The 16267-nt window shown below is 49.5% G+C and overlaps 1 protein-coding gene and 1 long non-coding RNA gene across 2 annotated transcripts; one reads left to right on the forward strand and one right to left on the reverse strand.

The window, feature by feature from the left end:
- The first annotated feature begins 7279 nt into the window (after positions 1–7279).
- On the forward strand, positions 7280–10789 carry LOC131907116 (uncharacterized). The gene is made up of 3 exons (XR_009378289.1): positions 7280–7364; positions 9806–9974; positions 10527–10789. It is a non-coding gene; the product is annotated as an uncharacterized LOC131907116 (long non-coding RNA).
- Spr (sepiapterin reductase) lies at positions 7549–11273 on the reverse strand. The gene is made up of 3 exons (XM_059258083.1): positions 10935–11273; positions 10265–10555; positions 7549–7809 (listed from the first exon to the last, which is right to left on the reverse strand). The coding sequence occupies exons 1-3, from the start codon at positions 11239–11241 to the stop codon at positions 7619–7621; spliced, it is 789 nt and encodes a 262-aa protein (XP_059114066.1). The 5' UTR covers positions 11242–11273; the 3' UTR covers positions 7549–7618.
- Positions 11274–16267: the final 4994 nt, after the last annotated feature.

Here is a 16267-nt window from a genome sequence, read left to right on the forward strand (position 1 = left end):
TCTTCCTCTCCTCTTCTCTCCTTTTCTATCCAAACTCATAATTAATCGCTCAAGGCAAAAGTAATGAATGTTAATTGGCCATCTGTAGGAAGACTAATTAAAATCTACCACGCTGGGGTTTAAACATACCTATAGCAACGGAGTGAATCGGGAATGAGGCGAGGAGGGACTGAGGTAACAGCTGAAAGACTGCAAAACACCATTGGGCTTAGGTGTGAGGGAAGGACGCCAGAGAGGGGCCGAGATGCTGGAGAGGGAGACATGGAGACAAGGAAAAAGCCCTCCCGGACTTGCCACGCCACCGCAGGCCCTGGCGTTTTGTCGCTGTTCTGTTTGGTGTTTAATGAACACATTTGCACATTTTCCTCGGGCTGGACATGGCTGAAAGGGTGGCTAGAGTTTGTCAACACACAGTCATCCCCCAGTCATAGGTCTGCACGCACTTAGTTCCCCAGGAACACCTGCCCTGTGTAAAAATCGTACATATGCACACATGCACAGCTTTGCAGACTCCTGCGTAAAAGGTAAGACTCTGTTCCACACGCACAAGTGCACACCCATGTGTGAACTGAGGGCAATCCAGGGACACAATATGTGATTAGACATAATCACATGTGTACACACTGTTCATGTAACATGGGGCTTAGAGACACAAAGCAGAAGTTATTAAAATACAGATGGTGATGCACACTCAGGTCGCTTGTTATATTCAGATGCACCTACTGGCCTCAGGTGCTTGAACCCATCCATCTCTGTGTGTACATACTGTTAACTGGAACTTTCTGTATCCCAATACTCACAGGTTCACATAACACTTTTCCATGTACAAGAAAAGCTAAATGCTCACACTCTATGTGGCTAATAAAGGTGGAAGCCACACACATACACACACACACACACACACACACACACACACACACACACACACACACCTCTGTGAGCACTCTTCCCACAATGCCATACCCTGTCCGTCCATATAAGCTTCCTCCTCCCCACAGAATGGAACTGCTTCTTTCCAGAAATGAGCACAAAGACCCTGCCTCAGCAGAACCTGTCTTAATCCCCAGGCCATCCCTGGAGCTCTCCTCACTTTTGCCCAAAGGTTAGAATATGTAGAGGCCAGAGGGTAATGTCAGGTACCTTCTTCTGGCACCCTGCATGTTAGTTTTTTGAAAGAGGATCTCTCCCTGAACCTGGAGCTTACCAGTTCAGTTAGACTGTCTGGCCAGTGATCTTAAGGGATCCATTTCTCACTCTTGCCTTTCTTTCTCTGGGATTAGAGGTAGATGCTGCCCTGCCTGGTTTTTACATGGGCACCGAGAATCTGAACTCAGATCCTCACTCTTGTCCAGCAAACGTTTTACCCACTGAGCATCTCCTCAGCTCAGGAACAGGGACTTTTGATCTCTAGCCCCCACTTCACCATACAGGAATAAGGATGGCTTCCTGGCTGGAGAGTGTCACTGCTGTAAATTCATATTCTAATGAGCTTAAGCAGGAGAGAGAGCAAAGACAAAAGAAGATTCTGGTATCTGGGGGTGAATACCTAGAAAGGGCATCCAGAGAAAGAGGCACAGGGCTCCACCTAAGGGACTCTGACAGGAGACTGAAGTGTTCTGTGCCAGCCCTTTGTGTTCCTAGAGGCTCACAGTCTGTGCTTCTAAGGTTTCCTGCAGTCCAGATTCCAGGGCCAAAGATCATCGTCAGGTCCAGCAAGAAAAGCAGCCGAGATGACAGGTCAGAGGAGGACAATGTCCTTGTGACCCAGACGGGCCTGGGCACATCCCAGAAGGCAGAGATAGACACAGAAAGGAACTCCTAGGAGGCAGACTGGAGACAAGCCCCAAAAGAACGTGGAGAGGGCGGTGAGATGACCCAGTGCGGAAAGGCCCTGTGAGCCTGGTGACCTGAGTAAAATCTGCAGAACCCCTGTGAAACTGAAAGGAAGTGGTTCCACAACACGGTCCTCTGACCTCCTTATACACACCCCACCCACACATCATCCACACGCCATAACAGTAAATAAAAAAAAAAAAAAAAAAAAAAAAAAGCCGGGTGGTGGTGGTGGCAGCGGCGGTGGTGGCACACTCCTTTAATCCCAGCACTCGGGAGGCAGAGAGCCAGGCAGATCTCTGTGAGTTCGAGGCCAGCCTGGTCTACAGAGTGAGATCCAGGACAGGCACCAAAGCTACACAAAGAAACCCTGTCTCGGAAAACTAACCAAACAAACAAAACAAAACAAATGTAAAAAGAAGGCCAGGAGGCAGAGGCCTGACATCCTACCTGACACGCCCCCACCCCACCACCACCACACACACCACAAGTGAGAACAACAGGTGACTTTTCAGGGCCATCTGGCTGTAAGGGACCTAACTAGACTTGGTGAGCTAGTTGCTAACTCTGGGAAGCCCTGGGCCTCTGCCTGGGAGGAACAGGACCTGCACCCTAGGGCATGGATTTCTGGAGAGCCTCCCCAGGGGGTCTTGGGATCTCCCTCTGCCTGGTGAGGCCTCTCAATCCCCTGAAGGACCAGTTCCCCCCCTCCACTCCCACACTCACCCACTCTCACACTCACACTCACACACACACACTCCTCTGACAGCTTCCACATTTGGAACTGACAGATGTGCAAGGTAGCAGCTCGGCACCGCCTGTGCAGCTGAGGCCCCAGCGTCACAAATGAAAAGGGATTATTTCCAGCAAGGCTCAGGACGGCTGCATGAGCACACGCCTGGTGTGTGTGTGTGTGTGTGTGTGTGTGTGTGTGTGTGTGTGTGTGTACATGTGAGAGAGTACGAGTGTGTGGCTTCTCCCATCATCAAAATCTGTCTTACTGTATCTCCAGATCTTACGCCTTCCTCTCTGGGTTTCCAGTTTCTAGCTTTCTCCACCATGGTTTTGCTCACCTGTCCCAGTCTTTGATTCTCACTGGGTCTGGCTTGGTTTCTGTATCTGAATTCTCCAGAGAGAAAAAAAAAACAAAAAACAAAAAACAAAACTTTGTCCCTCGTCCCTTTTAGGTCTCAAGCAAGTCTTGGGGGCTGAGGAGACGGCTCAGTGGGAAAATGCTGCTCATCATTACAACTTGAGCTCAGATCTCCTGCAGTGTAAAAGGCTGGGGCGGAGCGGTACAAGTCGGTAATTCCAGTGCTGGGAGGTAGAGACAGGAGGACCCCTGGAATTCTCTGGCCAGCCAGTCTCCCAGTCTAGCTGAGTTGGTGAGTTTTAGGGTCAGTGAGAGACCACACACACCTCAAAAAAATAAGTGAAAAGAAGATGTCTGACTTTGACCTCTGGCCTGTGTGTGTGTGTGTTTGTGCGTGTATGCGCACATGCATGCCACTAGAATATACCACACACACAACACATGCACACACATAAGAAACAGCCAGTTTTCCTCTAGAAAATAATGCTTCTGTCCTGTCATTTGCACAAGGCTCCTGCTGGGTGGGTGTGCAGTGGTTGGGATATCTGTCCTAGGGCAGGGAAAGCAGCCCTCCAGCCGTGGTCCCTGTCCTTCCAGCCTGTCCTCCAAAATGCACCAGCTCTCTCTATTACTCACCATGCACTCATAGGTAGATGAGCCTTTTAAAAGCAGGTCTCTCCTCCCAAAGTTTTTAGTCTCTATATTCATATTCCCAACCCCCACTATACTGAGCCTAACCATGCCAACCTAATCTGGCATCCCTGTAACCCTGACCTTAGCTACATACTGATCATCCTGGCCTTAGACTGGCCTCCATCCTGACCCTGATGGACTGTCTTTTGAACTTTTCCTTCTCCGAGGGGCTGCCTCCTTAGCTGCTGACATGGCACCTGGATACCAAAGTATTATAGCTCACTTTTGAATACCCTAGAGCAAGTAGGGACAGACCCACGGAGACCCACGGTGTTAGAGAAAAAATAGGAAGGTGATATTTACCTATTTCCTAGGGGATTTTGACACACCGCAGTCCTATCTGCTTTGAGATGAAGGCATGAAGGTGTCCTTGTAGAAATCTTTCATAGAGGGCTTTGGGAGGGGACCACCCCCTTGAAGCCGGTCTGCAAAGGCAGCAGGCTTCACATCCAGCCATCTCCTGGCCCACTAGCATCCTGATATGCTTGTTCACTCTGGTAACCATTCACTCACCTACCTTTCAGCAAACCCCAGCAAATGGCTGTGGTGGGCTGGGACTAGATAAAGGTCATAGGATATAGCTTCTTCAAGTTGAGTTTTGAAAACGCCAATCCTAGCTGCCAGTACAGCCTGAGCTGGATAGGCCTTAGCAGCCAGAGACTTCTGAAGCTCTCGAGAGCATGCCCTCAGTCTGGGAGGATGTAGGAGCCAGGCCCCCTTTTCCTTTGCTTTAGGGGAAGCAGGCCTGGGTCCTAAGGGACTTGGAACTGCTTCCAGGTTTCTCAGCTGAGGTGTCACAGAGCCTCTGGGGAGGTTCTATGATGTGGGTTGCCTCAAAGCAAGAAAGACATTTCTCTTTCCACCTCATCACTAAAAATTAAGCCCAGCCTCCTAACTCCAGCTAGGGCTATTAGGCCCAAAGGTTCTGTTTCCTATGAGGCAAATGAGAATTTCTGGAAGGTGACTCAGGCCTCCTAGGGTGGGCTCTACTATGTCTCAGAGATGCCCAGCGCCTGTCCCTGCCTCTGAACTCCAGAGAGAAGACAGGTGAACAGGGCAAGGATGGTTTCTTCTCCTCTCTTCAACATCTCCCTCATTGAACACCTCCCTCCAGCTGGCCCCAGACAAAGGATGGAGGGGTTCTCCTGCTGATTTTCTAACATGCTGTCTCGGGGATTCTAGTCTCAGGACCGTTTTCCTTACACACTAGGTCTTTGAGATGTAGTCCGTGTTGGAGAGATGTCACCCTGTGGTGCCTCTTCTTCAGTGACTGGAAAGGCCATTGCTTCCTTCCCTCATCCTGGGGGAAGGGCACAGCTGGGCCCTCCTGGCATGTTCACGCAGGGGTGCGCACACATGCCACATGAGTCAGAATTGCTGCACACATTAGCATGTAAGACCATGTTCTTCGGGGAAGGATGTGGGTAGAAGCCAGAAGGCAGTGACTCAAGGTGCCACTCCTTGAGGTGAGACATGGGACACAGGGAATGAGGCATGTTCTAGGAAAGTGATCCAAAGTCAGGTGTTGAGAAGCAGCTAACGCCTCCAGGTGTGGCTGACAATGGACCCACTCCAGCTTTGGTGTGCCGCATGTGGGCATATTCATGGGGGAGGTTCCTGACCTCTGTGACCCCAGCTGGTTCCACTCATGGGGAGAGATACCACAGCTCTGTGGGGATAAGCCTGGACTATCTGCCTCCCTAGTTCCTCAGGAGGCAGCTGCTGGCCCCTAGCTCAGACTGCTAAACAGAAACAAAAAACTACCCAGCTCAATGACAGCAAAGACAAAGAGAAATCTGTTTGCCTTTTGGCTAATCCGCAACCCTGTTCACCCCCACAGCTGGACTTTGCGCAAGTGCAGGCATGTATTTATGTATGTGCTTGTATGTGCTCTTGTGTGGGTTGGCTAAGGCCAGGTTACAAACTCTAGGAGACAGATGGTTAGGCTCTAAAGGCCAGCATAAAAAGCCCCAGTGCCGAATGTTCTGGACACTGAGGCCAGGGCTGGAATTGATGCTGGGGAGAAATCCCTGTGGGCAGAGAAGGTTGTGGGTCACTAGTGTGGCCTTGGGGCCTGCCAAGGAGAGTGACTCTAACCCTTTCTGACCTCCCTCAATTCTTTGAGTCCCTGTGAATCTAGAGGACAGACCACTTAGATTGCCCTGAAGCCTCTGTACTCAGAAGACATGAGAAAGTCTTGCCACCTTGTGGAGACACGTGGTATTTCTCCCTGAACTTCTGGTCTGCGGAAAATAAAACAGGCAATTGGGCGTTTTCAACCGTGGGGCATTTAGTGCCAGACATTTGGAAACACTAGGCCATTCATAATGACCCTTTGGGATGAGTTCAATGCTTTATGTATATTAAGTGTATGTAATATGCAGCCTTTTCAGAGGCACAAGAGCTACTAGGTTACCAGCTAAGAGCAGAGGTCTGAACCCAGCCATTTCCATTCCAGAGAGGGTAAAGACTCCACTGGGAAAGGTGACAGAAGTTACTCCCTCCACCCTGGGGAATCCCGTGGGACCCTGACAGTTGTGGCATACCCTACAGGAAGGGCAGGGCCTTTCCAGGATGTACAGCCCCAGTGCACCCTCTGCTGGGCACAAGTGGGACCAGAGGGTTCTCTTAACACAAGCAGATGCGGGGCTGGGTCTGTTTTTTTTGTTTTTTGTTTTTGGATGGCTGGGAACTGTCTGCTTCTTGTCAAAGGAGGGCTAGAGGCTGGCTGCAGACCAGTCCCACTTCGGAGCTTCCAGCCCATGACTGCGGGCTGCACAAGGTTCGACTCTCTCAGCACTTCCTTCATGGATCCTTGCTCATCTTCCCCAAGGGCATGTTAGTCCTGAGCCAGTGCCACAGCAGACCGTGGGCCACAGGGACAGTGTCAAGAGGGGTCACCACAGGAGCTGGGGCCTATTCACAGCACTGCCGGGTTGGCAAGGGGTAGATCTGGAAATCCAAGCACTCACTGGTGAGGGCTGGCGGCTGTGTGTTGGGCCCTGAGGATGCATACTCATTGACTAGCTCTAGAACCCTCAAGAAAATGGCTTTAAAAGGGTCAGTGTAGTGGGTAGCCATTCCAGCTTTGACCTGGAAGTTCCAACCTCCACTGAGGCTTCGGTAATGGTCACGCCTACAAGGTGGGGCTGAGAGAGGACGCTGAAGACCCAAGATCCGGATGCGCCAGCTCTCTTGGTTCCTGGACCCTGGATGCTGGAGCTAGACCGAGCAGAGTTCTCCATAGAACACTGCTGGACTGCACCACACCTTTCCCAGACCCTGCAACCTATCCCTTCACTTGTGAGTTACCCCACAAAATAAACCTCCCTTTTAACTATGTGGAGTGGCCTTAATAGTTTCACCAATAGGTCAGCGTGGACAGAAGCACGACAAAGGCATAGGTGTCCGGGTATATCCATCTTGATGACTTTGGACCTACACTTAGCACTGTGGGCCCAGACGGAGGGAGGCAGACGGCTCTCCGGCAACACTTTGGGAAGCACGAGCAGAAATGTTCTCAGGACACCCTAGCGAATGAGCTGGGCTGTCCCTCCTGTGCCCCGTTGAAGAGGTCACGAGGCACTCCCAAAGGGCAACGCGCACTATTGCATCTGACTTAGAACTACATATCTGGACTAGAGTCAAGGGAGAAACAGTGGCTCCCAGTGGAAGACGGCAGTAGAACAAAGATAGGCAGTCCAAGGAGCAGCAATGTGATGCCCTGGTCCTCTTTCGGCATCAGGTAGCACCCTCCTCCCCCCACAGACAAGACACTCAACCTCCTCTTCTCTCCAGTGTTTCAGCTTCTCCCCCTCTTCCCAGCTCTAAAGTTCTCTTCCTGAGGACAGAGAACTCCAATAGCCATCAACTCTCTCTCAAGCCCCGCAGAAGCCTTCTGATGACTGGTAATGGCAGCCACTCCCTGCTGGCCGTGTCTGAGGGCTTTTATTTGTGTTAGGCAGGGTTGGGGGGGGGGCACTGTGGCAGGACATGGGCTTAACTTTCATAGAAGTCCACGTGGGCTCCAGACCGGAAGGTGTCCTTTTGCAGCAAGCTCAGCAGTTTCTGGGCCGATGTCCCACAATCCACCAGCTCCCCCTGCGACTTCAGCTTCTGCAGTCTGTTCCTTAACTCTGGGTCCTTGGAGTTTTCTCGAGCCAACTGCTGCATGTCTGTGTCCAGGGGACCTAGTGGATGGAAAGTACAAGATAGGGACAGAGGTTCTAAGTCCCCGATGTGTGGCGGGTGGAGCTGAGTCGGGTCTGGCCCGAGGCTCCATTACATTGCCTTTAAATTTTTTTTTTTCTTTTTTCAGTTATGATCTCTCTATGGATTTCTCTCTTGAAATTCAAGATCCTCCTGCCTTAGCCTCTCCAGTACCAGGATTATGGGTGAGGGCCACCATGCCCAGCTCATGCTACTACTGAGTTTTGAACTCAAAGCTCAAGTCTTTTAAACATGGTTTAAAATCAAGCTCATCGTCTCTTGTCCACGTAACACCTCTTCCTGACTTTTCCACTTGTATCAATAGATACCTGGACCCTGCAGGGTCCTCATTCCACCTGCAGCCAACCAGGGATCAGGTGAGACCTTCACCATGGTCTCAAGCAGGTCCACGCTATAACCTTGCTTTCTCTCCTTATTTCAACACATGCTCTAGCCCTCTGATAAATTCATCTGGCTGCACTTTCCTGGGCTCACATGGCTCCTTGAAATCCCTGGATGCGGGGAGCTCAGTTGGTAAAGTATTTGCTGTACAAGCATGACAACCTGAGTTCAGATCCCCAGTAAAAAGCCAAGTGTGGGGATTAGAGAGAGAGAGATGGTCCCCTGTTAAGAGCCCTTGCTGTTCTTGTCGATACCCAGGGTTTGAATCCCAGTACGAACATGGCAGCTCACAACCATTTGTGACTTCAGCAACAGGGGCTATGATGCCCTCTTCTGGCCTCTGCAGGCACTGCATGTGGTGAACAGATAAACTTCAGGCAAAACACTCATAAACACATAAACTCCCTCCCTCTCTCTTTCTGTCTCTGTCTGTCTGTCTCTCTCCTGCCCCCACAAGACCTGTCACTCTCTAATAAGCTTTCTCACCTATGCCTGCATGTCTGGAAAATGTCTCCCACCTGCTAACAAACAGCCCTCAAGGAATTGTGTAGCCTACCAAATTTTAATGGTGTTCAGGGACAGAAAAATCATGGAACCTGCTGCAAGCCGCAGGAAAATGTAATGGAATTCAGCTACTATCACAAAAGTTACTACTTGGAAAAGTCAAGGTCAAGCCATGGCTAAGAAGAATCACTTTGCTTCATTGTAATATCCTCTAGCCGGCTCCTCCCACGCCCCTCCTTTTGAGACTTGTGTAGCCTTGTGTAGCCTAAGCTGGCCTCTAACTTGCTGTATAGCCAGGGCTGACTTCGAACCCCCTGCTCCCACTTCTCAAGTGCTCTACCACGCCCAGTTTTATCTCCTTGAGCACCTCTGGGGAAAGGCTGCTCTCTTTCCAAACAGACTTTTCTGTCTTTGGAAACCTGTTAGAACATTCTGGAGACTGAAATAAGAACTGGAGTGGCTCCTGCTTGTTTTCAGACTCTGTGGGATTCCTAAACCTCTCAGTTCCTCCAAGATGCCCGGGGCAGCCTCCAGAGAGCTAACTTGGCTCTGGGTGCATCTAGAATAAACTCCCGCCCCCCACCACCAGCTGTGGCTTACATGTGATCACTGCTGTCTGAATGAGTCTAGGCTGAGCTCAGAGCTGGAACAAGCAATATCGTGTGTGTGTGTGTGTGTGTGTGTGTGTGTGTGTGTGTGTGTGTGAAGGGCAGGTACTAGGTAATATGAGGAGACCCAGCATAGATCAAGAAATTGGAAGCAAGTTTGGATCCTGGTCCTGCCTCACTTGAGCATTAGACAGACTATCTTGCCTCCGTGCCTCCAGGATCCTGACCTAGTCCAAAGGGGTACAGACAACTGGATCTCACTGTTGAGTTGCTCACACATCCCACCACATAGTGCTACTTTCTAACAACAGAAATCACAGCCTAGAAGAATGGCCCCAGTACTGTGGCATCTTAATAGGCTGGTCAGACAAGACAAGGCGTCAGAAGACCACATACCCTGTAATTTTCATGAGAACAAGGGCCCATCTTATTCATCCTGGTACCCTTTCCCCACCCCATTCAGTGTTTCAGCATAGCTCAGCCTGGGATGCTCACCACTCAACAATGTCTGCCTGCTTGTCTTTGATCATTTATGTGGCTGGCCTCTGTGAAGCTTTGCTAGGTGTTGGGGATACATGGATGAATAGTATGGGGCCGTTGAGGGAGAAAAGCAGACAGTTAAACATATAAAGGTAATGTAGTCTTTTGGTTTTTTTATTTTTAAATTTAATTTATTTTTATGTGTGTGGGTGTTTTGTCCCACCTCCTAGGCAGGCAACTCCTAATGCCGAGTACCTCCGCCCCTGTCTACTCTAACTTCTTAGAGTCTTTATTTTCCTTGCAAGATAAGGAGTCATGATTGGAGGGCAATATATTCTTTAGATTCTTTCCTGAGAATATAGACCAGGCTCCCCACCTTGCCCAGCCCCCAGAAAGGTACCAGCCAGGTCAGGAGGCAGCAACGGCAGTACCACCCACCTACCTGGAGCATAGCTCAGCACCCTCACGCTGGGTTCCTCAGCAGCTAGGACCTGGTACAACATGTCTCGAGCAGCCTTCCCGGCGCAGTACAGTGCCCAGCCCTTGAAGGGCTGCAGGGCACACAGAGATGAGATGTTAACCACAGTCTTGCTGAGGCCAGGGCTATCTGGGAAGGCACTGAGGGTGCCCGAGGTCAAGCAGAGCATGGAGGTCAGGTTCAGAGTCCAGTAGCTGTTGATCTCAGCTGGGTCATTTATGTTCAGGAAGCCTTTGGAAATATCCCCAAGAGTGCCTGAAAAAACAGGACCGAAGAAATGACACAGCAGCGTGGGCTCTGTCCTCTTCAGCCTTCCACAGTTCCTTCTCATATCCGTTTTACCTATCTACCCCAGCTCTGCAGACACCCCTAATGCACGCTAAGAATACACCTGTTTGAGCGCTCTTTGGAAAAGCAGGGGTATTTGTTCAGAGACCGATGTCTTGACTCTTGCTCCCGCCAGGAGGCACTGCTCGAGGCGGTCGAGAAAGTTCTAGGGAGCTTTATTTAGACAACCAGGCTGGGCTAACCCTGCAGGGACACTGGTACATCCTGTCTCCGCTTGGACTCTGGACTTTTAGGGACTCTCCACACGGTGCAAGCCCGCAGCCCCGGTCTGGTCCGGGAGTCTCACCTGCGTTGTTGATGAGCAGCAGGCGCTGCAACCCCTCGGGCCTGGGGAGCTCGCGCACCGCGCACAACAGCTGCTGCACGCCGGCCTCGGTGCCCAGGTCGGCGGCTGCTCGCACCACTCGCAGGCCGGGTTGCTGTGTGCCCAGCTCCTCCTCCAGCTGCCGCAGAGCCGAGTCACTGCGTGCGCTCAGGAGCAGCACCGACCCGGGCGACAGCAGCCGGGCCAGCAGCGGGGCCAGGGCGCGGCCGAAGCCCCGGGAGGCCCCGGTCAGCACGCACACGGTGCGACCCAGCCCGCCTCCCTCCATGCTTGGAACTCAGCGGCGCGCGCAGCTACTAAACCGGCAAGGGGCGGGGCCTACCCTTGGCATTGCGTAGCGGAAGAGCGGGCAAGCATCCACCAGTGTCTGGGTGAAGAGAATGACCAGTAGCCAGGGAGGCGTGGCCCGGCAGGAAATCCCAGTCCCCATTCCCAGCGCTGCCTGGTTCCCCTTGCCCCGCTCCCACAAGCTCAGCCCCTTTCTGGGACCACGTGTCCTCAATTTCCACCCTGTTCCAGAATCAGCTTCTTCCGCGAGGGTTGGTTTGTCTTCATCCATGCAGGGCATACCAGGAAAACGACCAGTGACAACAATGGATGAAGTCCTTCCTTGCCTGTGTAGAGTTTGGGGTCTCTTTGCCCTCTGGGTGACAGAAGATTTCTCTGGAAGAGCACAGCAGCTCCCCTCAGGAGAAGATGAAGAGGACACGGGAAGAGAAAGACTGAGAGTCGCAACAATCTTATAAGCGAGATAATGACCCACCTAACAGTAAAAACACACCTTGATTCCTTGGTACCTGCGGACAGCGATCTTAGTCTATAAACCCGTGTTATGCACCTATTAAACCACTTTATAATCTCAAATGGTAAAGAAAAATTCCCTAGGAGGGCGTGGTGGTTGCACACTTGTAGACCCAGCACTTGGGGGATGTCGGAGAAGAATAAGGAGTGTAAGAAATAGATTGTTACGGTCCATTCTCAGTATGAGGTGAGTGACAGACAAGCTTAGGCAGCGCTAAGCGCCACCGCTAGCCCCTCTTTGTTTCAGAAAGTTACAAGTCACTTAGCCGGAAGCCGGCAATCAGAAGGGGCTAGTTTCAAGCCCCAAATTATTTATTGGATGAGGATTTTGTCCGAGGCCAATGAGATGGGGGAATTAGGGAGATGCAAGTCTTATATGCTTATAGGAGAGAGAATAGGAATGTCTCTTGATAGGTTCTTAAAAACCACTGTCTTGTGCCAAATCAGCACCTTGGAGTCCCTTTCTGCAGAACTGTATATTTATTTGTTTGTTTGTTTGTTTGTTTATTTGGTTTTTCGAGACAGGGCTTCTCTGTGTAGCTTTGGAGCCTGTCCTGGAACTCACTCTGTAGACCAGGCTGGCCTCGAACTCACAGACATCCTCCTGCCTCTGCCTTCCGAGTGTTGGGATTAAAGGTGTGTGCCACTGCTGCCTGGCAGAACTGTCTATTTAAAACCACTTAGGTTTCACTAGTCTCTTGAGTTTGTTATTATCTTATTTCCAAAAGAAGTTGAAGGATTGTCCAGACTACCTAGTGAGTTCAAGGTCAGCTGGGCTGTATGAGATCTTGTCTCAAAACACAATACAAAAAAAAAAAAAAAAAAAAAGGAGGGGGTGTGGTGAGATGGCCCAGTCAGTGAAGTGCATGCCTTGCTGAGTTTGAACCCCAGAACCCACATTAAAAACACTAGTTGTGGCTGGGTGATGTGGCACACGCCTTTAATCCCAGCACCCAGCAAGCAGATGCAGGCAGATCTCTGAGTCTGAGGCCGGCCTGGTCTACAGAGAGAGTTCCAGGACATCCAGGACCACAGAGAAACCCTGTCTCGTGTGTGTGTGTGTGTGTGTGTGTGTGTGTGTGTGTGTGTGTGTATCAGATATGATACATATATATCAGATATGAGATATATATATATATATATATATATATCAGTCTCTCTCATTAGTTAAAAAATAGACTTCTGTGTGTGAGTGTTCTGCCTGTGTATATATATACATGTGCACCACATGTGTATGTATGTGTATGTACCACATGTGTATGTATGTGTGTGCACCACATGTGCCTGGCATCTAAGGAGGTCAGAAGAGAGGTCTGATCCCCAGAACTAGAGTTACAGATAATGATGAGCTGCCCTGTGGGTATTGATAATTGAACTCGGGTCCTCTGGAAGAGTGAGCAGCAAATGATCTTACCGATGAATCGTCTCTCCAGGCCCTTTAAGGAATTAAGAAAGATCTCCACGTGGTGCTCACACACAAACATGCCTGAGAGCTGCTGGTATCGCGATGGGCATTATCAAACTTAAAGGCCCAAAGGACAATAGTAGAGAATTGACAACCCTCAGATCTGTTTGCTGGTTAGTTTTTGTCACCTTTACACCAGCTGGAGTCAGCTGAGAAGAGCAAACCTCACATGAGGAATTGTCTCCCTCAGATTGGCCTGTGCCCAAGTCTTCGGAGCATTTTCTTGATGGATGCAGGAGAGTGCCACCCACTGTGGCTGGAGCCACTTCTGGGCAGGCAGTCCTAGGTTCTATGAGAAAGCAGGGGGGGGGGGCGTAGGTTGGAGAGATGGCTCAGCGGTTAAGAGCACTGGCTGCTCTCACAGAGGTCCTGAGTTCAGTTCCCAGCAACCACATGGTGGCTCACAGTTATCTATAATGAGACTGGCGCCCTCTTCTGGTGTGCAGGCATATGTGCAAATGGAGTACTCATATACATAGAATACATAAATAAATAAATTTAAAAAAGAAAGAAAGAAAGAAAGAAAGAAAGAAAGAAAGAAAGAAAGAAAGAAAGGAAGAAAGAAAGAAAGAAAGCAGGCTGAATAAGCCAAGGAAAGCAAGCCAGGAAGAAGCATTTCTCCATGACCTCTGCTTCAGTTCCTGCCTCCAGGTTCCCTGAGAGCCTGTCTTGGCTTCTGTCTTAGGGTCCTATTGCTGTGAGAAGATGACACCATGACCACAGCAACCCTTCTAAAGGAAAATTAGGGATGGTTTACAGTTCAGAAGTTTGGTCCATTATTGTCATGGCTGGGAGCATGGTGCTGGAGAGGTAACTGAGAGCTCTACATCTGATTGGCAGGAAGCAAGAAGAGAGAGACGTGGGGCCTGGCTTGAGCATTTGAAAACTCAAAGCTCACACTTCCTCCAACAAGGCCACACCTACTCCAACAAGGCCACACCTCCTAACAGTGCGCCTCCCTGTTGACCAAACATTCTAACCCGTGAGTCTATGAGAGTCATTACTATTCAAACCACCACAGCTTCCCTCAGTGATGGACTGTAGCCTGTAAAGCAAATATAAAGCTTTTCCTCCCCGTGTTGTTTTTGGCCGTGGTGTTTCTCACAGCAACAGGAAAGTACGAGCCAGGTGTACATGCCTATAATCCCAGCTCTGTTACAAGCTCAATGGCAGCCTAAGAGCCTGTCTCAAAAGAAAAGCTGGGGCTGGAGCTCGGGAGCAGAGTTCTTGTCTCGCGTGCCCACGGCCCTGGGTTTGATCCCCAGCACAGCAAAAACTACAGGTTAATAACTGCCTCTGTACCCATTGTAAACTGTTCTGCAGACAATGTTCTTGTCATGAAGAATCATGTCTGAAACATATGTTTGAATGTTTCAGGGAATACAAAATAAGTAATTAGAAATGTAAATATTTAGGAAATGTAAATGACTGATATACAGAGGTTTTTTGTTGTCTTTGAATTTTTCTTCCTTTCTTTCTTCTCTTCTTTTTTTTTAAATTTCATGTAGTCAAGTCTGGCCTTGTACTTCTTTATTACTTTCTCTGCCTTCAAGTTGTATATAAGCAGGCTGAGAAATAGACTCAGGGGGCTGCAGTATTCACTGACAGTCCTCCCGAAGCTATCCCATGTCTCTATCTTTTCTTTTATGTTCTGTTTCTTTCTATCTGTCTTTTCTTAATCGTCACTCCCCACTCAGGTGCTGTTTCCACTGTGCGGGCGGCAGGTACAGCCACTAGCTTTTCTATGGTGGAAGGAATCTGAACTCCACTCCTCAGGCTTGCACGGCAGGAACTTTACTAACGAGGCTTCTCCCTTGTCCCTCTTTCCAACCTTTGGAAAGTCTGAAGTTGCTTCTAAATAGCAAACTGTTTTAAAGACAATCTGTATAGGTCAAACAATAAGGCATATAATCTACCACTCATGAGGCTGGAGCAAGCAGGCTACAAATTCAGTCCACACTAAAGAGTGGCACACTGTCTCTTGAGTGGTAGGAACACATGTACTACCACACTCAGCTTCATACAAGTAACTTTGAAGGGCTACTCGAAGGCCAGTCAGATGGCTCAGTGAGGGTGAAGGCACTTGCTGCCGAGCATGATGATAGGAGTTCAATCCCCTAGACCTACATTGTGGGAGGTGAGAACACACTCCCTCAAGTTGTCCTCGGATTTCCACATGTGCACCACGCCATGAATATCCACACACAAATAAACAAACAAATAGTGAAGTAATGATAAAAGTTAGCAAGCTGAGCATGGCAGCATGTAGCTGTAATCCTAACACTGAGATAGGATCCTTCTTTCACTTAGACCTTGAACTTCTGATCCTACCTTCTAAGTAGATGAAGGAGGATCAGCACTTCCAGGCCAGCATTGGCTAAAAACATTTCCAGTTGGAGGCCAGCCTAGGTTATATGAGACATGGTCTTAAGTAATAAGCAAGTGGATCTAGAACCCAGTTTCATGTCCTATGCCTGTAATCTCACCACTTGGGAGAAAGACAAAGAAGTATCATAAGTTCAAGGCCAGCCTGAGTTACATATCAAGTTCCAGGCCAGCCTGGACTATATAGTAAGAACCTGGGGGCTGGAGAGATGGCTCAGTGGTTAAGAGCACTGGCTGCTCTTCCAGAGGACCCGGGTTCAATTCCCAGCACCCACATGGCAGCTCACAACTATCTGTAAGTTCAGATCTCCAGGATCTGACACCTTCACATCAATGCATATAAAATAAAGTTAAAAATAAATTAAAAAAAAAAGAACCTGGCTTAACAAAACAAAACACCAAAAATTAGTTGAATATGGTACAAATGCGCCTTTACTGCCAGCACTCGGGAGGCAGAGTTCAAGGCCAGTCTGGTCTATGTATGGAGCTTCAGGACTACTGAGAGAGACCCTGTCTCAAAACAATGACAAAAAACAAAATCAAGGATTGATTTGGGGGTGGGGGGGGAGAAGGAGGTAGAGACATTACATACTAGTTGAGTGCATGTGCACTGACATGAACACACATGTACATACACCTACAC

The sequence above is a fragment of the Peromyscus eremicus genome, chromosome 3 (assembly GCF_949786415.1).
Source record: "Peromyscus eremicus chromosome 3, PerEre_H2_v1, whole genome shotgun sequence".
Classification (NCBI taxonomy): domain Eukaryota; kingdom Metazoa; phylum Chordata; class Mammalia; order Rodentia; family Cricetidae; genus Peromyscus; species Peromyscus eremicus.